The sequence below is a fragment of the Ciconia boyciana genome, chromosome 7 (assembly GCF_034638445.1).
Source record: "Ciconia boyciana chromosome 7, ASM3463844v1, whole genome shotgun sequence".
Lineage (NCBI taxonomy): Eukaryota > Metazoa > Chordata > Aves > Ciconiiformes > Ciconiidae > Ciconia > Ciconia boyciana.
This window is the reverse complement of record NC_132940.1, coordinates 26,034,305-26,055,167: the sequence shown is the minus strand read 5'-3', so window position 1 is coordinate 26,055,167 and position 20,863 is coordinate 26,034,305. Positions and strand designations below refer to the sequence as shown.

General features: G+C 49.6%; 1 protein-coding gene across 2 annotated transcripts; it reads left to right on the top strand.

Annotated features, from left to right (window-relative positions):
- Nucleotides 1-5,582: 5,582 nt before the first annotated feature.
- LHX9 (LIM homeobox 9) lies at nucleotides 5,583-20,537 on the top strand. 2 transcript variants are annotated; one of them, XM_072866428.1, is made up of 6 exons: nucleotides 5,583-5,811; nucleotides 7,076-7,194; nucleotides 8,902-9,104; nucleotides 9,976-10,331; nucleotides 15,771-15,973; nucleotides 17,194-17,451. In XM_072866428.1, the coding sequence occupies exons 1-6, from the start codon at nucleotides 5,583-5,585 to the stop codon at nucleotides 17,449-17,451; spliced, it is 1,368 nt and encodes a 455-aa protein (XP_072722529.1). The 2 variants fall into 2 exon arrangements, with proteins under 2 accessions (XP_072722529.1, XP_072722530.1); XM_072866429.1 differs by lacking the exons at nucleotides 5,583-5,811; nucleotides 17,194-17,451 and adding an exon at nucleotides 20,481-20,537 and having other exon boundaries at nucleotides 7,021-7,194.
- The last annotated feature ends 326 nt before the right edge of the window (nucleotides 20,538-20,863 follow it).

Sequence of the window (20,863 nt, the reverse complement as noted above, 5' to 3'; positions counted from 1 at the left end):
TCTGGCGGCTGGCAGAGCCGAGGCAGAGCGGGACCCGGCCGCCCTGCCCCGGGGCGCACGGCCGGACCCCCGCCCCGGTGTGCACCGTGGCGGGGAGCTGAGCCCTGCCTCCTCCGCACGCCGCCGGGTCGCCGCTCCCTGGCAAACTCCGAGGAAGACCACTAGCAATCCCTTGCCTTCTTTCTTTCTTTTTAAGAGATTACCAAGCTGGCCACGTAGAGCTAAGGGTCACACGGCTCAGGGGAGAAGAACGGGAACTGTCACGGGAGCTAAGAGGAACAGGCCGACAAAGCCCAAGCGAGAAGTCATCTCGCGTTCCTGCTCCAGAGGCAGCTCCCCGGCCGCAGGGTCCTCGCCGTAAGCCCCCTCCTGCGGGAGCCGCTCCGCACCAGCCGGCGGGAGGCGCGGCCGCAGCCCCTCCGCAGCGCGGCCGGGAGCCCGCTCCGGCCTGGCCGCCGGCCCCCTGCGCCCCCCCGGGGAGGGGGACTCCCAGTACGAGAAATGGCTCCCGACCCTGTATTTTTCTGTTGTTTTGAGCCGGCGGATCAATTGTCATCAGTACTGTCACCTAAGAAGCAATGATTCCGATTCATCTTGGCATCTGATTTTATTCTAATGGGTTAAATTGGGTTCACTTTTACAATTACCCCAGGTTTGACTGCGTAGTATTGCATGACAACTCACAGTTTCATCGGGTTTGGCAAAGCGAGGTTGCTCCATGAATCCGTATATCATATCACATCAGATCAGGCTGAAGTTTGCTGTTTAGCGACTCCATTTGAGAGGCTTTTTATGAAAGTGGGAAGGGTTGATGCAGTCCATGGCTGGTTCAGTGCGATTTGAAAAAAAAAAAATGTGGAGAGATGGCAACAACGCGGGCTTTGCTGCTCAGCTGTGAATAAGCACAGAACGACATGATGGGGAAACGCTCAGCTCGCTACAATATTTTTAGCAGCCTCTCAGTCCTCGCCTTTTTTTAATTTCCTAATATGTTCTTTGCTTTATTAGTTTTATTTACAACCAGCTCCCCATTAACACCTCACCTGATTACTGAGGAGCTGAGACAGCTAATCAAGAAAATCTAGCAAACCAGCCAAAACTGAGAGGTGGGATTTATTTTTGCTTTCATTCATTCTTCTTTATTTATTTATTTGTTTTGTTTCGGAAAATATTTCGAAACAAACAGAAAATAAAAGGCAGGTATAAGTGTATGTTGGTGAGAGGTCAGAGGTTAGAAATTCACGTCAATTCTATATTAGAGGCTACGGGCGGGGGGGGGGGGGAATCTTTCCACCAAGCAGCTTGTTTATTTTAATTAACATAGGGATCCTCTGCTAGGAACAAGGAACAACCTCCATCTACTGGCTAGATCATTGCGTCTCTTCTCCATCCAAAACCCATCCCTCATCACTCATTAAGGAGGGTACAATTTTGGAAGAAGCTTCTAAGGTCTCAAGGTAAGCTCCTACATGAGTCTTTGCTAGCAATGCAGCTGTTTAGACCTCACGATGTCATTTGCGGGGTGTTTCTTTGGCGTGGTGAGTTTTTTTTAAACAACACAGAATGGTCGTTTCCCCAGGTGTATTCGCAGACAGCATTTGGTGCATCTGTGTTTTAATCTAGAAAAATAGCAGCCTGGGAAGACCGAGCCATTCAGCTAAATAAAAAAAAAAAAAGCCTGTTGTTTTTTCTTTCTTTTTTTTAAAATATTTTCTCTCTCTCTCTCTCTCTCTCTCTCTTTTTTTTTTTTAAATGGAATGGCTGCTTTCACCTGTCTGTGAATGTAGCCTGTTAGGGAGTCCTTTCCAAAAGCAGCAAAATACGATAATTTCCAATGGCTTAATTACAACGGGAGTGCAAATACGGTTACGGTTAATATCAGACAACTAAGAAGCTAACAATGCTGAGGTCTAACATTTTCGCGTTAGACAATAATCTGCCTCTCCTGCTTTCTTCTGGCTGTGCGATCACTTGTTTGTGGTCAGTCACAGCGCTTGCCTATGGAGATGTCTGTCTGGGATTACTATGCAAGCACCTAATTGTTTATTATTTGAATATAATCTCCTTAAGACAATGAATGCGTGCCTTAATTTACACATTTTCAGATTACCGGGAGGTACGAGCACGTTGGAGGCTTGGTTTTTTTTAATTCGATGATGTTTACGGTTAAAGATACCCTGGGCTTGCGTTACCCGCACCGCCAGCCTCCGCGCAGCCCGGCCGGGGAAGAGAGGGGCGGGTACCTGAGCCCGGCTGCCGGGCATCCCCCGCCGCCTTCCGTAAGAGCAGCCCAAAGTTGGTCCACTCGAGAGGACTCGAGGCAGGAAAAAGGCGGTGGTGGTAAAATATGTTGTTTCTAGCACCGAAGTAGAATTTTAAACAATGTCGGGCTTTTTTAAAAAAACGCAACCCGTCTAAATGCTGAAAACGACATTAGCTACGTTGGACGGCACCGCCGAGAGATGTAACTCAGTTCAGATTTTCCTTCTTTGTGTCTAGATCGCTTGTACGAGCCGCGGACTTCACAAAGGGGTGAGGGTGACCAGTGGTAGCACTGTACTGCACCAGAAGCTCGCAGAGCAGAAAATAGCGTTCGGGTTTGAAAGTAGACCGGGCTTTAACCACCCGACTCGCAGGCAACAGGATCGTAACCCTGTTGCTGTTGTCGCTACGCGCTTTAAATGTCTGGAAATGATTAAACTGGAAGCGTCCTGAGAAGTTCGGGTACCTGCCGGCGACGGTGTGAGGGCTCGCTGCCCGGGGGTGGCGGGAGGCGGCGGACGCGGCGCCGCGCTCGGGCAGTGCCCTGCGCCGGCGGCCCGGGGCGGGGAAGGGCCTCATCTGGGGTAGGCTAAAGCCAAACCGTTTCTGCTTAAAGGACTCCCCCCTCCTCCCCGCCCCCCCGCCTGAATACCCTCCCCTTTCTTCTAATTATTGTTGGTCAATTATTAATTTGCATGTAGACCTTGTCCTGAATCCTCAGAACTAAACGCGAGATCGTTCACGCTGTAATAGGCTTTAGGCTGTAGCCCGTGGCCAGGAAGAATAAGGGCTCTATTGCAAAGCGGATCCCGGTGACCGCATGCTGAAATCCGTCCAGGGCACATGCTAATTACGAAAGCGGGAACAGCTTCAGCAAGCGCCCGGAAAGCTCCGGGCAGGGGCTGCAGCCAGGGCGCGGGCTGTCCTTGGGAGCGCAGCCGCCTGCCTTGGGCAGCGGCGACGCGCGGGCAAAGGTTTTACCTGGGGAAACCTCAATAGCCCTGAACTCCCCCTCATCCTCCTTAGCCTGGGGCGTCTGGGTGCAGCCCTACAGAAAGGAAAAACCTGAGAGCGCCTGCCATGCTACTAAAGTATTCCGAACGCTGCGCGTCAGATACCCTTCCCAAAATGCTGCGGCGAAAGGAGATAAAAGCACCCTGCAACGAGAAACTGCGTTCAGAGGCCAAGTGCTAATGCAGACGGATTCGTAAGGGATAAACTGGTAGATTTGGATTTTAGATTCCCTGTCGTGTTCTTTGTGAGCTTTTCTCTCCCCTCCCCGAGCAAACCACCAAAACCATATAGAGACCCTCCTGCTATAATGGCAACCTCTCGCTACCAGCCTGCCTCAGAGCAGCGGAGTTTCAATTTGCAGTGAGGAATGAGATCTCAGGAACATTGAAATAGATTTACCTTGATCTCCTACAGGCCTTTTGGAAACGGAGAAGTCACGTTTGATGCCAGCAACAAACTTTTACTGTCCCTTTAGGTAAGAAGTGGTCTGCCAACATTAGGATGTTAATCAGAAAACGCCTTGGAAACCCCTGGCCGCCTTTACTGGAGCGGCAGTAGCTAGCAGCGTATCCTTAACCGTACCTGATGGAGCAGAAAGAAAGGACCCTCTAATTAATTAAGTGTGCCCGACCGGAGGAGGTTTAGTCATTTCTGAGTTTTGTTAGGAGTCTGCCCAATTATTCCTAACGGCGCCGTCGAGCTAAGGTAGAGATGGGAATTTAACAGACAATATTTTTGGTGTCGCTGGCTTGGACCGACGCTTTGCCACTGCACCTGCAGGTAACATTTCGGTCAACCCCAGACAGCAGCTGTCAGGCGAAGCGGGAGAACTGTCAGGCAGCAGGGAGAGGTGTCCGCACCCGCAGGGCCCGAGGGGCTGGCACAGCCCGCTCGGGGGGCGCAGCCTCCCCCCAGTAGCCGCCCGGAGGGAGCTGGGCCCAGCGCCGCCCCGGGGCTCCCCCCAAACCCCTCCGCTCCCCGCCCCCAGCGGGCGCGATGAGTTTGGCCGTCCTCAGCCCGCAGGGACACGGTCACGGCGGGGCGGCGGCGCTTCCGAGGGGGGTCCGCAGGGACGGCCCGGGCCGCGCAGAGCGGGCGGGCGGGTGTCGGCGGGTGTCTGTGCCGGCACACGCGGGGGCATCTTCGGCAGCGCGGGCGCCGTGGGAAGTGCGGACCGCTTCCGAGAGAGCAGCCGCAACACCAAACTGCGGCAGGGCGCGTTACCCCTGACAAAAGGCCTGGACGGCAATAAAGGAACACCTCGTTCAAGGGAAAAATCCCAAACCCTGAACGTGCCAGTAGCGTGGAAAGAGTATATTGCAACTCTTAGAACTCAACTCGTGTCGAGGCGAGACTTTTCACCTCTGTCGGCAGCAGCCCTTGCAATCACCCACGCCAGGTAGGCGCACGCCTGTGGCAGCTCGTGGGCGCGGGGTGCGCGGGGAGCAGGCCCGGCCGAGGGGCTAACCCCCCGGAGCGCGGCCGCCCCCTCCCCAGCCCCCGCGCTGCCTCCTTCCCTCCCCAGGCGGCTTCGCAGCGCTCGACGGAGCCGCCGTCCCCGCGACGGGTCTCGCCGGCTCGCCCGGGCCGCGCTGCCCCGCGTGGGCTGCCGGCCGCGCCCCCGCCCCCCGGCGGGACTTGGGGTGGGAGGGAAGTCGCTTCGCCCGTCTCCCGGAGCAGTCGGGGCACCGCGGGGGGACGACGGCAAGGAGGGGGATCCCGAGCACACAGCTCCCGTGTCCCGCGTTGAATCACCTTGTTTATTTTTTTCCCGATGGCTCGTTGTGCTAATTGACTTGTTTTCTCCACGGAAAGCCTATCTCTCCCTCCTCCTTCCCCACACGCAGATTTTTTTTTTCTTCTTCTTCTTTTTCTCCCCCCCTTTTTTCTTTCTTTTTTTTTTTTCCAGACCGGGAGTGCTCTGCAGGAGACTACGGCTTGTGGAGGGATCTACCCGTTTTAAGGGAGATTCCCTTACCCCTTTGAGTCTCGTCGGTTTTATAGCTATTACTCTCTTATTAAAACACACACACACACATACAACACATTGATTTCCATCCAAAAGGGCTAATTACATTACTTACAGTAAATAGCAGCCCTGCTGTCCAGGGTCTAGTGTGCCAACAGAGAAAAAAATCCCGGCTTATTTCACTTGATTGACTTCATCTTTGTGTGAAATTTTGTTTTATGAGCTGTATTCTGGCACTCGGAGGAATGTAGCAACATTCAATCTGCAAATAACATTAATTTTAGCTACTTAGGGGGAAGGAGAAGGGAGGAAACTGGCTGCCTGAATCTTGGGTTACATGGAAGAGGTGACTCGAGGAGCCCCTGAGGATGTCTCTGGGATGCTTTGGAAAGGAAGTGGGGGCTGGGGTACTTCTTTCGCTAGTCGCGCTCGGGTTTGGTGTGGAGCGTCCCCCAGGGAACAGGGAGCGCAGAACTGCCGCCAGGAAGATCCTTCAGTAGGGATCGAGGTGTCAGGAAACAGCCGGCAGCTGTTCCAGGGAAAGGCAAGGAAGAGCGGTGTGAGAAGTAAGGAGGAAAAAGGGGAAAGGCGGGGAGGGGGAGCAGAGAGAGAGAGGTTAGCCGGGAAGGAATGCATCGCCCAGTCCCCTGCGCACAGCGATCGCTCGCAGCCCGAGCGGAGAGAGCCCCGCGAGGGCGTCCCCGGACCGCGCCGCTCCGCCCGCCCCGTCGGCGGCCGGGCTGGCCCCGCAGGCTGCTCGCGGAGGGTGCCGGAGGTCCTACTGCGGGTACGGGCGGGGGTCCCGCGGGGCTGATGCTCCCCGGCGGCAGCAGGGCGGGTAGAGCCCCGGTAAGCGCTCGACCCGCCCGGGAGCGGGGCGGGCGACGCCGCGCCCTCCTGCCTCCGAAGCCCCCGCCCGCCGTCCCGCCTCACCACCCCCTCGGCGGCCGCCGGGCGCGGGGCGCGGGGAGCGGTCTGGCCGCTCCGTCCCGCCTGGGCTGCCCCACGACGGCGCTTCTCCGCCCTCTCCCCTTCCCGCGGCCGAGCCGGGAGCGGCGGTGCCAGCCCGCGGGGCTGCGGAACGGAGCTTCCCCCGGCGCGGAGCGGCGCGGCCCCGGGGGAGCGGGGCCCCCGGGCCACCACCCTGCCCCTCGCCGGGCGCCGTCGCCGCCAGCTCCCGGGACTCCGTGTTTGGGGGAGGCAATAAACCCCACCCCACCCACAGCCCCGACTGTAACGTTTGTCACTGCTTGCCCATCACTAGGGGTTGAGAGGAGTATGACAGGTCTTTGTTGTCTGAATAAAAATCAGTGGCAGCTCAAGGGAGAGAACTCCTCCTACTAAATTATCAAAAATGGGCTGGCTTTAGTCTCTTAACAAATTGGACAGAGCTCCGGAAAGCAGCAGTCCCAAATCCAACCTACAGGCACTGGGAACTTTAAAGCAACCAGGGACTGCTGAAAATAGCACTTCTTTTTGCTTTCTTTGTATTCAAAACTAGATCCTTTCCCGACCGATTCTACTGCCCCAGGTCCAAGTCTCTCCAGTCAGAAGCCCCAGCTCTCCAGAACAGTAACAGATCCTTTAGCTCGCTTTTATTATTTTATTTTTAAAATTAATTATTATTACATTTTCTCCCCCTTGTTTGTTTTCTGCACATCTTCAGGAAGCCCTCGGTGCTTGTGCAAAGAGAAGCTCCTATTGCAACCTCCCTCCCTGCGCTGTGCGCCTCGGTGTAAACATTTTGGATGATCTAAAGACTCTGGGGTCTGTATATGGAAATAGTGGGGTGCAGAGCAGAAGAAAATACTTGTCCTTTCCGTCCCCCAGCCATGCTTTTCCACGGGATCTCCGGAGGCCATATCCAAGGAATCATGGAGGAGATGGAGAGGCGATCCAAGACCGAGTCCCGCCTGGCCAAAGGGGGACAGATGAACGGCCGAGAAACGGTAAGAAAGGAGCTGGCACTCTTTGAAAGGGAATCCCTGCAAGCGTGGACCCGCAGCGGGACAGACCCTGGCTGTGGGGAAGAGAAAGGCGCTGCCTCCCCCTGCCCCTTCCCTGCCGCCCCTTGCTTGTCGAGACCCTTCCGAGGCTCCCTGCGAACCCACCGTAACGCTGGGTGCTGTGCCGGCCAGGCTCAGTTACACATTTGTCTAACCAATGTCGTTCGTGTGCTCTCTGGAGTAACGGGGAAAAATATTTTAACTCGTACCTGGGACGGGTTTCCAGCCCTACCAGCGAAGCAGCCTTTTGCCCCTGCTCGGCTCGCCGCGGCCGCTCTGCCCCGTCCGAGCAGGGCTGCAGCTGGAGTTTCTGAGGCGGGCTTTCCTCTTTTTGCACTCCTGGCACCTCCTAAATTAAACCGCAAACCGCGACCGCTTGCTTTTGGTAACCGTTTTTGGTCTGAAGTGTGGGATTGATACAAAGAGGCACCGCTCGCTCTGAATGTTATGCCCGCCGACTACTTTGCTGAGCGGTAACATCTCCGCTTTTATCAGCCAAAGGACCGAAGTCTTCACAAATGTACTAACGGGCGGCGGAGAAAGCGAGCGTCACGCTGTGTTTTGTGCAAAGCGAGATCTCCCTTTCTCCAACTTGTAGGGCTTCCGCCGATCGCGCACAAGGCCCTGCACACAAAGTAACGGCCTGCAAAACTGCTTTAAGGCTTTGAGCCATAGGGTCCTTCCCCCTTCTCTTAAATAAACTCCCGCTTTGTTATGTGAGGATCTGCAACGTAAATTCAACTCGCCTTTGCAATTGCTGCAAGAAAAGGGGGCGAGGAACACAACTTCAGATTGGAAAGTGAATGTGGAGTTGCCACTTTAAAACAGTGGCCACTTTAGAACAAGATGTTCGGGATTTTTTTCGCCCTGTCGGTTTATCAGCAAACGCTGCCCCAGGTTTCTCGGCAGAGCTTTTGTCTCCGCCGTCCCTCCGTCTGCCTTTGTCCCGAGCGACACTCCTCGTGGGGAGCAGACTAATGGGAACTTGCAGAAGTTTGCTGATGAAAAGACGCTAGCTGTAGTCGAAACCAGCCTGTGCCACCTTTCTGTCCCCGGCCCTGCCCGGGGTGGTGAGCGTTCGCGCTCACTGCTTTTTACACCATCCACCTGTCTGCTTTCGCCTACTTTTGCTTTAAATGGCCTGGTTTTCTTTCGAGACGGGGTTTTGGCTGGCTTAAGCACGAGTGAAAATTTACCGGGAAGTCGGTGCAAGCCTGCACCCTCTGCCATAAACTTTTGGTGCAGCGAAGCGGTATTTTCCTACTTTAACATGCCGTCCTTGTGGAGCGTCCCGAGATTAAAACACCAAAGTAACGGGGACGCTACGGACTTCAGTTCGGGACCTCAGAAAAGCATGGGCTCTGCTTTTCTTACTGAGGCCTAATCAGTTGCCTTCACATATTGAAATGACGTTAGATCGTTTGGAGAGGTTTAACGGGATAAACACGAAAGCTGGATCGCGGTAAATACTTTCCTGGCGGGGATGGTCCCGGTTCCCCCCCAGACTTCCCGCCGGGAGCAGAGTTTGGTCGCAGAGAGCAGTCTCTTTGCACAAGCCCCGGGCCCTGCGCAGGACCCCGTCCCCAGCCCGGACTGCCTGCCTGTCTTTCTCTCCCTGTCTCATCCCCTTGTGGTGTGGTTGTTTTGCAGAACATGCCCCCAATGAGCCCCGAGAAGCCTGCTTTGTGTGCTGGTTGTGGAGGGAAGATCTCAGACAGATATTACCTGCTGGCTGTTGACAAACAATGGCACCTCAGGTGTCTTAAGTGCTGTGAATGTAAACTGGCTTTGGAGTCAGAACTCACCTGCTTTGCCAAGGACGGCAGTATTTACTGCAAGGAGGATTACTACAGGTACAGCAATCAGTCCCCATGGGTTCAAAAGCACGTCCCCTCACAAGGCATTATGAACCGAAACGCTCTTTTCTCCACATGGGCTTTCGAAGGTAGCTTTCCGCAGTCAGCCATTCCTTAACCCTGTAAACGTGTCCCTTCCGAAAAGTCTCGCACGTTTAAAAACTGAAGGGATCGACAGGGGACACGCCGACTGAGCGTGTGCGGCGGTGCACACACAGGCGAAGGAGAAGACCTCGGGTCTCCCGCTGCCCTGCGGTTTCCCTCCGTAAATACCAGCGCCAGACCCCACGAAAGTTTCCCTCCGCCCGTAGCTTGCCGCTGTTTCCGCGGGCCGGGGAGCGGGCCCCGGGGCTGGCGCTGCGGGCGGGGCGGCGAGCAGCGGCGGCAGGAGCCCGCCGCCCCTGCCGGCCCCCGGCTCGCCCGCGGAGGGTGCCGGGCGGCCGGGCCCCGGGAGCGGGCACTGCCCAGCCGGGCGTTTCAGCTTTCCCGGCGCCCAGCGGCCCTTCTCGCCCTGACGCGACCGCCGGGAGAGCGGGGACTGGTTTCCCTTCTTCAGGCGGACGGGCAGCGGGAGGGCTTTTGCAACAGCCCTGCGCGAATAGGTCAGCCTGGCAGAAAGTGCAGGGCGTTTACCCCGGGCCCCCGGTGCGGGCTCCCCGGTGGTGTTCCCGACGAGCCGGAGCTCCGACGCCAGGCGGGCCAGGGGCCGCGGCCGGCAACAGGGGCCGTCCTGGGGCCGGGGAGGGCGCGACCCTGGCGGGGAGAGGCTCCCCGCCGACCTCCCGCGGCCGGGAGGGAAGGTGGGCGGCACTGGGGCAAGGTCTGCCTTTACCTTTCTAGTTGATGCCCACTTTTCCGTTTCCTTCAGAAGGTTCTCCGTGCAGAGATGTGCCCGCTGCCACCTTGGGATCTCAGCCTCTGAAATGGTCATGAGAGCCAGGGAGTCGGTTTATCACCTGAGCTGCTTCACCTGCACCACCTGCAACAAGACTCTGACCACAGGCGATCACTTTGGCATGAAGGACAACCTGGTTTACTGCAGGGCCCACTTCGAGTCCCTTTTGCAAGGAGAATATCCCCCCCAGCTGAGCTACACCGAGCTGGCTGCCAAGAGCGGAGGGCTGGCCCTGCCTTACTTCAACGGCACTGGCACAGTCCAGAAGGGGAGGCCCAGGAAACGAAAGAGCCCTGCCTTGGGAGTGGACATCGTCAACTACAACTCAGGTGGGAAACACACGCCGAACCTCCCTCCCGCTCCTCCAAAACGAGCGTTCTCGGGCTTCCCCCCAGCTAGGCAGTGCGCGAGTAAGTCAGCCAGGCCAAATCTTGCTTAACCATTGGAAAATCAAACAAACAGCCCTCTGAGGGTTGGACCGTTTGCAGGAAAGCTAACAGCAGCCCTCCTCAAAGGCTGTCTTTGCCTATTAATGTCAAACACCCAAACTTAGCCACTTCCCAGGGTAAAGACAAAAAAAAGGAAAAGGAAAAAAAATCCCCACCCCAAAACCACAGCGTTCTTTCTCTATAGGAACCTCAGAGACACTGTTATCATTATTTGTATTTTATTAGCAAAAAGCACTTCACCAGTTAGACCTCAAATTAGAAGTAACCAAACAGATCAGAAAAAAAAAATAAACGTTATAGTATATGGCTCCTACAATGCCATTGCAGTATGCGCATAACTCGATATAGATATTCAATTTATAGTAGTTAATTCTTCAGGCTAAATAATCCCGTTTTACCGGCACATAAAGGATCAAACTGTACAAGAGGCCAACGAATAAACGTTGTTCCCTGTAACTAAGCGCTAACAAATGTAATTGAGGAGAATGCTTTCTGCTCCCTCAGCGGTAGGAGAGGGACAAGTGTTGCCCCACATTAAGTTTCTTCCCTAACTCCAGTCACTTAAGTACCCAAACCGTGCCTGAACACACAGCGTTAGAGGCCAGAGGTAAAGGAGTTTTAGGTAGGATCAAGCAGCTTAAGCGGCGTTTCATTAGATGGAAGACGGAAGCAGTAAGGGTAAATCCGAATTAACAACCTACCGACTCCAAAAATCATGTTAGCGAAACCTAAGCTCCCCGCCGACGGTAACGAGGAAAGAAGGGTGTGGGAAGCAAGAGTGGTGCAAGGCGTTTCCTTCCCTCCGCAGTGGGGAGCCGCTCCGGCCGGGGCAGGGGGCTCCGGCCGGGGCAGGGGGCTCCGGCCGGGGCAGCGGCGCAGCGCTGCGAACCGCTGGCCCCGCCGGGGAGCCGGGAGAGGGTTCCGGGCCTCCCCTCCCGACAAACGCAGGTGGGCAAAAGCGCACCGGTTTCGGCCCGGAGCTCTCTCCTCCCCAGCCAAGTTCAACCCGCCGCCAGTGAGAGTCAGAAGCGAGCCCCCCCCGCCGCCCGCAAACCCCTCCGTCCCTCCGCCCGCACCTCCGCCGGGGCTGCGGTGCCGCGGGCTCCAGCTGGGAGCTGGGTGGCTGTGCGAGGCTATTCCATCTCCTCTGGTGCGTAGACCTTGGAGCCAGGGTAATCACTGCGCTAATTGTTCCTCGTTAATTGAAGATGACATCGGAATCCCTGGCTGCGGAGCGGTTTTCCAATCAATCCTGAAAGCTGCTAAAGAACAGGGAACCTGTAGCGCAGCCAGGATTCGTTCGGTCCCGGCTCCGAAGGGTGGATTTCCCGCACGCCCGCTCTCCGGCCTGTGCCATCTCTGACCCGCACACCGTCACCCAGATTCCCCAGACACCTAAACTGATGTATTTCTAGGGACAACTTGTCGTTACAATTAGGACCAGAAACTAGGGAAAGACGAAAAGTTGTGCATGTGATAAAACACCCCTTAAACTTCAGGTCAGGACTCGAGACATAATTTGCGAATGCGGTCGCAGTTTTGCTGTGCTACTCTTAAAACTCTCCTTCTTTACAACGACGGGGCATATAAGATGTACCACTGACTCCAAATGAGATGAAAAAGCACTGCCCGTTATGAAAATACAGCTCGTTTTACTGAGATCTCACAGAATCCTCCGGGCAACGGAGCGGGGGGGGGGGGAGGGAGAGAGCCGCTCTAATCTGATGCTGTGGACTCAGTCTAGATGACTGAGAAATTTGATCCGTTAGGGCCGTGATTTGTTTAAAAAAGTATTATCTATCAATGTCCGGGGTTGACACATGTCTCGAGAAAATACAGTTTGCAGCCAAAGTGTGCATCCAGTGCAAACGGCTCCAGCCCATTGACCCACTGCGCTCCAGACCCGGGTGGGGGAAAGCGAATCTCTCAGAGTTACGAGATGACTTGCCGTAGATGAAATCGCTTCTCGAAAGACAAAAAAAAATCAAACTTCTAAAAAATTGGCAGCCACTTTCCTACACGCATTTTTCGTTCCCTGCCCTGTGGTCCAGTAACTGCTCTTGCACGTAACGGTTTACGAAGGGCAACGAGTCCACGGAAAATCAGATGTCGGACACACGACCGCCGCCTTCCGAGGGAGGAGCGGGGCGCGGGCAGGCCCCGGCGCGCACAGCCCGCCCGCGGCCCGCCGGCGGGACCCTCCTCCCGGGCGCCCGCTGCGCTACGCGCTGCCCTCCCGCACGGCGGCCCAGCCGCAGCCCCCGCGCAACCTGCCCGGCGCGGCCCGCAGCGCCGCTTGGGCTCGGAGCCGGCGGGGGTGCGCGGGGCCGGCGCAGCGAGGCGCGCAGCGGCGCGGTTCTCCCCTCCCTCCCCTCCCCTCCCCTCCCCGCCGGGCTCCCCTCCGGGCCGGCTCCCCGGGGCCTCCGCGGCTGGGACGGGAGACCCGAGGGGCAGCGGCGCGGCCCTGACCCGCGCATCGCCCGCCTGCGCTAAAGCGCTCCCGCGCCGGGAGACGGCGCTCCGCCTCCGAGCAGCCAGCCTCGGAGTTACAGCAGGAGTTCACTCTTGTCACTCGCCGTTCGGTGAGAACCACGCATTTAGCTTCCCCGGTCAAGCAGGGCGGTATCCTGCCGAAACAGCCGCACCCCGGGGTGTCCATATCGATGTGGCAAGCCACTGTGGGAAACGAATCCGACCTTTCAAAACGCAACTCTGGTGAAGCGAACAACTTCGCCAAGCTGAGCATAAACATACGTGTGCTCGCAAGCGATCCGGCAGTACCTGCCTCAGATTTGCGCGCACGTTTTGTTTCAGGGGAGCTGAGCACAGGGCCAGACAGGAAAATCAGATTCTGCTGCCGGATCTACAACAGCGTTTTATTCTGTATTTTGTTTAGTAGTTTAATTTCTGTTTCTTAGCTCCTCGGTTGTAAGGTGGAAACACAACAATAAATAACTCAAAATGTTACGAGGCAAAAGCCATTCATACTTGCGAGCTGTCTGGAATTAACGTGAAAAATGGAAGAAACTATTCAAAAGTCCTTAAAACATTCAGGGCTTTCTCTATATTACCTCTTATATCATAGAATTAATATGTACTTTGAGGGAAACTGTTGACTTACAGCCCACAGGATATAGAAATGAGATGGTGAAGAAGATTTCTCTAGGAAAATATTTTACACAGCTGTTGCTCAAAGAGCTGTTTACTTTATTTCATTACATATACACGTGTGCGTGCGAAAAACTATGAAGAGTTCGCTTGAAGAATTCTTGGCAATAAAAAGCAAACTGTTCTAGCTCTTTCCAAAGCAAAATTAAACCAACCCCCAACCCCGCTGCAAAGAAATGAGCAATTTTCTTGCCCCATTTTTTGCTTCCCCTTAGTTCTCCAGGCAATAGTGTAAAACTACGCTCTACGATGTGGCCAAATCACGTAACGCTGTTTCACCCACGTAAAATAGAGTGAGCTAATCATTGTATAAACTAGGATCGTCTAAGGATGCTTGGAGGCCTCTCCCCATTTTCTCTTGAAAATAAAAGCCAAAATAAAGTAGATCGCAGACAAAAAAGTAGATCACGGAAACAAATGCAGTAAGCAGGACAGAGGAGCCCAAGGAAGTTTGCGTTGCTGCTGTAAACTTGTGTGACCCAAGGAAAACAACACAAACAAACAGCTTGCAACTGTCTGAAGTAAAACCTGAGGACTGAATTCTGGTACTCTGATTTATGTCAGCTCATAAGTTACGGCCCACATAGTTTGACTGAAGGCAGTGTGATTGCTTGTGAAAACAAGTAGTAAATACAATCTAAATCTGGTCTGAAATTGTTTTTAAGGCAACTTTCAACTCCTGGTATTTTCAGAAGTGTCAGTGTACTTTGTTTGAAAGTGCAGATATACTTCTTACCAAGACTAGAAGCAAACCTAGCTATAATTAAATATTCACCTGATTTTCTGTCAAAGTATTGTCTTACCAGCATCTGTTCATGTTGACTTGTCTTATAATTCAAAAGAGAAAACACCTTCAAGAAGCTTTTTATTTTCTCCTGGTTTCAAGTCGCTTTGCCTCTGTTTTTAGCACTGTCAACACCAGTCTCTCTGTATTGTGTGCTTTCCCTCTTTCTCCTTCTCTCTCTTTTTTTCTTTTTTTTTGAGAAATAGGGATCAACTAGGCCTAGTAAAGGATCCAGTAACTATTGGAAAGCAGTTCAAAAATTCAAATGAGCAACTAATGAAACTTGGTCTAGTTTACGGACATTCTGAAACTTTTAAAATCAGCTGTTCCTTAATGAATATTCCCTGCTATGATGACACCATTAATTTTCTCCTGTGTGACTGAGCTATCTTTATAAAATGAGATCCTATAAATTGGTAACCTAATATTTTTTCAGCTGAAAGAAAAATACAGATATCTTTCTTACTTTTTTTTGCCAATACTGTCATTCCTTTCCCTAATATGAAGTAATGATGCCACGGTCCCCGAACAGCTGCAACTCTTGTGTACAATTCACACCCATAAAAGTGTAATCTGAAACAAATTCATCTTTCATAGACACTTTGAAAATCCTGAATCAGGGAAACTCTTTTAAAGTTTTGAGCCACTAGTTGGTTGCTTATAGAGACGTCCTAAGTCAGTACCAACTCAGAGCTGCTGCTGATTGGGTTGAGATTGAGCGACTGAATCAAGCCTTGACGCAACTGCTTTCTAGACATGTTTTACAGACGAAGGTCTTTGAGCAGTTCATATAAACTCCCAGGCAGAGTCCAAAAGCATTTATTTAATCAGCAAAAGCCTCCAGATTTTATGCTTTCTTGATGAACTGTCATAACAAACTTTCCTGCTGTACATCTCTTTTTGTAGGTGCTTGTGATTTGGGGGAAAAGCTCAGGAACATTCAAAATGCTCGTTTGACCTTTATTCTTCTCTCAAGCTAAGAGTGTTTCAATGAGTGAGATTTCAAAATCTGAATGAGATTTCAAATGACTCTTTGAACGCCCAAAGCAAAACCATCACCACAGGGAAAAGACTTATTTGAAAATAAATGCCAAACGAGAGAGAACTTGCTAAGTCCGCCCTTAGTAGGTACAGGCCCAGGGGACACAGCATGTTTTAAGAACAGGAAAAGGTCATCTTCTGGATCTTTTTTGTCTCATTTAATTACCACATCTGTACTTATCCTTTTCACTGTCTTAGCCCTTCCTTCCTTGCTTGCTTGCTTACTTCCTTCCAAGCGGTACGTGACTCAAGATTTTTGCCTTGATTCATTCATCCTACACGATGCATAGCCACTAAGTCCTTGTTTCATTTTGTTTATTGAACAGGTTGTAATGAGAATGAGGCAGATCACCTGGACAGAGACCAGCAGCCTTATCCCCCATCCCAGAAGACAAAGCGCATGCGCACCTCCTTCAAACACCACCAGCTTCGTACCATGAAGTCCTACTTTGCTATCAACCACAACCCAGATGCCAAGGACCTCAAGCAGCTTGCCCAGAAAACAGGCCTGACCAAGAGAGTTCTGCAGGTAAGAAGCCACATCACAGGCTTGACAGAATTTACCTTACCCCTGCCAGTCAATAGCATTTCCCTGATGTGTAACAACAGCGATACATGTAGAAATACTTTTGCTAGGTGTGTCCCTAGTGGGTGTGCAGAAGGGTACGGTATTACATGGCAGGAGTGCCAAATGTATGCCCTACCACCCCAAGGCAGCCAAATACTAAAATGCGATTTGTAATTAGTTGCATCCTCAGCATGAGGAAACTGTCTCCAGAGTCTACCACCCCAGTAGATATCCTGGGATCTGTAGTCTCTCTGTGGTGACCTTATTAAGGGGAGAGGTAGCAAATCTACTCATTGTACACACACTGGGTGAAGCCTTTGGGCTCCCCTGAAGTAGTTAATGTGGCCCCTCAGTGAGCAGATCCCCCGATATGTAGGAAGGAAGCTTTGACCATTACGATCCTCCAGGACCAGCTGGCTCCCTCTCTCAATAGCCTGTTAGACAAATGTTATCATTAAGGGACTAGACAGTAAAATGTCACTTCCCTGTGAAGGACAGCCTAGCAAACTACATTAAAAAAAATCCCTATACAGTGTGTGCTAGCTCAGTGAAGTTAAAGCGAGGTGTGTATTGTAGACAGAGTGCCAAAGAAGGGCAGCGATCGAGATAGAAGGAGAATCTATTAGCAGCAATTCCTTGTCCGTGTTACATGTCACCTAAAACATTTTCAGTGAATCTTACAGAACAGAAAGACTAGGTGACCCGTATCAACAATCTGTATGATAGGGATGGTGTAACTACCCCTCCTTCCTCTTCAGTCTTTTAAAATGATCAAGACGAACTTTCAGCCTTGGCAAAAATCTGCTCGTTCACCCTTCGCCTCAATCTTTATCACGTGTCTTGACCCGAAACCTACCCAACCCAAGAGTGCACTACATGGCCATCAGGAAGGTTGCTTTCCTTGGGTGAGTGAGCGAGCAGATTTTTCTTAAGACTGCTCTGTGAGGTCTGCACACTGGGCTGCAACGTTCCAGTGAGCGCCCGTAGCGCTGGGCCTTGTAGGCAGGGTCCCGCCTGTGAAAGAGTCGGTACCACCAGTAGCAAGTGAAGCTGTAGAGTGACTTAGTCAATTTGCCACACAAAAACAAACATCAAAAAATGACTTAAAAGCAAGAACAAAGACAAAAATAAGCAAAGCAAAACAAGCATCGGTAAAGAAATCAATTGGGATTGGTTTGCAGGTTTGGTTTCAAAACGCAAGAGCCAAATTCAGAAGGAACCTTTTGCGGCAGGAGAATGGGGGTGTCGATAAAGCTGATGGCACCTCACTTCCGGCACCGCCCTCAGCAGACAGCGGCGCACTCACTCCACCCGGCACTGCGACCACTTTAACAGACCTGACCAATCCCACTATCACTGTAGTGACATCAGTGACCTCTAACTTGGACAGCCACGAATCCGGGAGCCCCTCACAAACTACCTTAACGAACCTTTTCTAACATTTCCGTTTTTTTTTTTTTTTAATTCTTACTCTTCTTCTTTATTATTATAATTATAATTATAATTATTATTTTTATTATTTTCAAGCCTTTTTTTAAAAAAATAACAAACCCACAAAATATTTGGGAAAATAAACAGCTTGATGTGTAGCATCTGCAGCCACTTGGCAAATGAGTTTGAAGTAATATGTTGCTATAATAAATGAACATTTATTGTTGTTAAATTGTACTCAAATTTTTAAAATTCATCAAATAACTGAGGAGAAGGTTATGAATCATTCTAACAAGTGCCTCTTAAAATTGTATGTTATTTATTTCCAGAACCTTGAAAAAAATGATTCCTACCAAAAAAAAAGAAGATTCTTTTCCCTCCTTGATAACCAGATAAAAATCAGTTTAATTATAGCCAAAAGAACGCTGCTTCAGGATTGTATGTTCACTTACAGCATTTAAGAACCCCCAATTTAACTTTATTTTTATAATGCATCTAAAAGTTTTGTATGATTTATTTTTTAAGTGTTGAAAAATAAATACAAAATGAATTAAACTAATCATTGAAACAGTCAGACTGCAAGTGCCAGTGCTTTTTTCTAATGCATTAGTCACAAGCCTGACCCTCCCTGAGCACTGGGGAGTCTCACTGGGATAGCTAAACGCTCCTCTGCCAGTTCTTCACCCAGCTGGGACGTCCTTGGCCACCACTGAAAGCTGTGCCTGGATGGAGGGCTTGGAGAGAGAGACCCAGTGATGAGAGAGCATGTGGGTGAGGATGGCAGGCTCAGGCTGTTGGTCTCCAAAATTGTGTCTGGTACATTAAGGAGGCAAGATCCGGAAAACACCCTCCAGAACGAGCTCACTCCTGTAAGGATATTATTAAAGTAATAACAGCAGAGTAACAACTCAAGTGAGGAGTCCTACTGATCTGAAATATCGCGTAGGGAGGGCTTTTCATTTTTGTCTGTCAAGCAGCTCTGATTTGGAAATAAAAAAAAAAAGTGCGGTTCGCTACATGGCCTTGATGCCGCACCGTTAAAGCAAGCAGGAGGTTGCCCAGCTACTTTAGTGAGCACAAAAATAATTTCCAAGAAGATGTATGCATGTGTACTGTTAAAAGGAGTTTTTGATAAATCATACTTTTTTTCAGGGAAATGGAAATAAGCAAAATATAATTTATTAAGATGTTTAAGGAAAATATTTCAGCACAATTTATTCTTTACTATTTTGAATTCACTTTAGATGTTTCCTGAGATTGTACCAGACACTTTGTTTAACACATGAAATTAAAATCTTTAGTTCATTAACATCTCTAACATATACTTTAACTTTTTAAACTTCATATAAAAGAAAAAAATGTTAGCAAAAATTCTGACAAAAATGGGAATTGGCAGTGACTAATTTTAAAGCAGATAAACTCAGAAGCCTTGTGGATGCTGATCTGAATACATTTCTTAGTTTACAATAGTGATCTTTCTTTTTTTAATTTTATTTAAGCTAAAAGTCTGAATGGTCTGGGCAGTGGTGAATGTTCATTTGTATCCTTTTATTGTAGTTGAACACCAATTAGATTGTGGAGAGTCTCAGAAACAAAAACGAACGAAAACCAGTCAAGATCTATGTCTTGCTTTTAGTGGATTGTTAAGAATAACTTTGCACATATACCCCACTTTTTAGACACCATCAAATCTCTTTTTTGGTGGTCAAAGTGGCTATTTAATATATTTTAAAGGTGTCCTTTTTGGCTGTATAAATGTGTGGTTACATATTGACAGTTCACTGCCCACATTAAAGTGCATTATTGTAATTTTTGCTCAGGGTTTTTAGAAAATTAGCACAGAAAAGTAGCTTATTTTTAAAAAAAGATGATGGAAGAGATGTTAACACTGTAATAGAAGAAAGGTGTGTTTGCCATTATATATTTAGCAAGTATGGTTATCATCTTCTACGGATATTAAATCTTGACTTTTCCTATTTCTATTACCTTATGGGCATTTACCACTAACCAGACCAAACGACCTTGGTAAGGCTGAGATCTTTATTAATACACTTTTACAGGTAAAAATATTGATACTTATAAATTTTGTTCTTTGACAGAACAATATATGGTACTAGAGATCTACTTTATTAAGTAGACTAATTAAAACTCAGTTCTACTATGTGCCTTATGATATACCTTGGGAGTAAGTTTGTGAAAAATCAGGATATATGTGTTGTTTGTTAAATTAACTGTTTTAAGCCCTTTTGACACCTCACTAGTTTTGTACTGTTTTACCTCTTATTTCTGAAACTCTTTTTATGGTGTATCCTGTTAGAGGGGACAAACATGTCATAGAAAGCAGTTGTGCACTCTTTCAGATATAGTTGATAAATCCAATAATCTTATATATTGAGCTTCGTGTTTATAGTACAGTAAGTGGTCTAGCAAAATTGTCCATGTTTCTTTGTTTATTGATAAATGCATTGTATAGAAACTATTTCCCCTAAATATTTATGGACCAAACAATTGTGATATATCCTATTAAATTTGTGTGAATAAACCATTTTGAATCTAAGGAGTTTTATTTCCCATCAGTTTTTTTTGTTTTGTTTTTGGTTTGGTTTTGTTTTTTAATTTAAAGTCTACATGTACCAGTGCGTCTCTTTGCTTTTACGGTACCTGTGAACAATTGGTATGAAACACGGAAACACGGCCTTTTAAATATTTTAAAATATGGTTCCTTCTTAGGTTTTCGATTTCTTCATATTCAATGTATATGCTACTGCTGGTGCAATTTAGTTTTTAGCCTTTTAACCCCCTTTTTTGACCATGCAAAGTAATGCCCCACTGATTTGATATTGAAACCCTGTCTTAGACTTCTAAAACAGCCAGAAAACTAGCAGCTAAAGTAATTGCATGACAAATATAACCTAAATAATATGATGAAATGAATCAAGATTTAATGCTAGGTATATTGAACACAAAATAGCATTGCAGACCCCGAAAAGCCAGGTTGCTCTGTAGTTTAATAAATTGTCACTATGATTTCTTTCAGGGAGAACAAATCATGGGGCATTACAGCCAAACATCCCGACGTTTGAAAATTCCCTAAAGTATTAAAAGAAGGGGAAAAGTTTGATCGGAAATCCACTGCAGTGAAGACAAAGACAATATTAGGTTATGATAATCATACATTTAAAAATCTATTGAGCCAAAAAATAAAAATAAAAGACTCGATGTCATTTCCTGAATGTTAACAAAACATATGTTATTTTATGGTGTCTAATTAACAGAACTGAAGGCTTCAACAAATTGTGTGGTATTAAAAACAAATTTAGAGAAACTATGTATAAAACCAGAGCAACCTGGCAGCAATCTACCCAGCCCATATTCGAAGAAAACTTTTCTTTTAAAAAAAATCACATTTGTCAAGCACAA

Bases quoted from the DNA above. Each gene is read 5' to 3' on its own strand.
- LHX9 (XM_072866428.1), top strand. From the start codon at position 5,583: ATGGAAGAGGTGACTCGAGGAGCCCCTGAGGATGTCTCTGGGATGCTT. The intron at 5,812-7,075 runs GTAAGGAGGAAA...TCCGTCCCCCAG, and splicing joins AAGGAAGAGCGGTGTGAGAA to CCATGCTTTTCCACGGGATC. The intron at 15,974-17,193 runs GTAAGAAGCCAC...ATTGGTTTGCAG, and splicing joins TGACCAAGAGAGTTCTGCAG to GTTTGGTTTCAAAACGCAAG.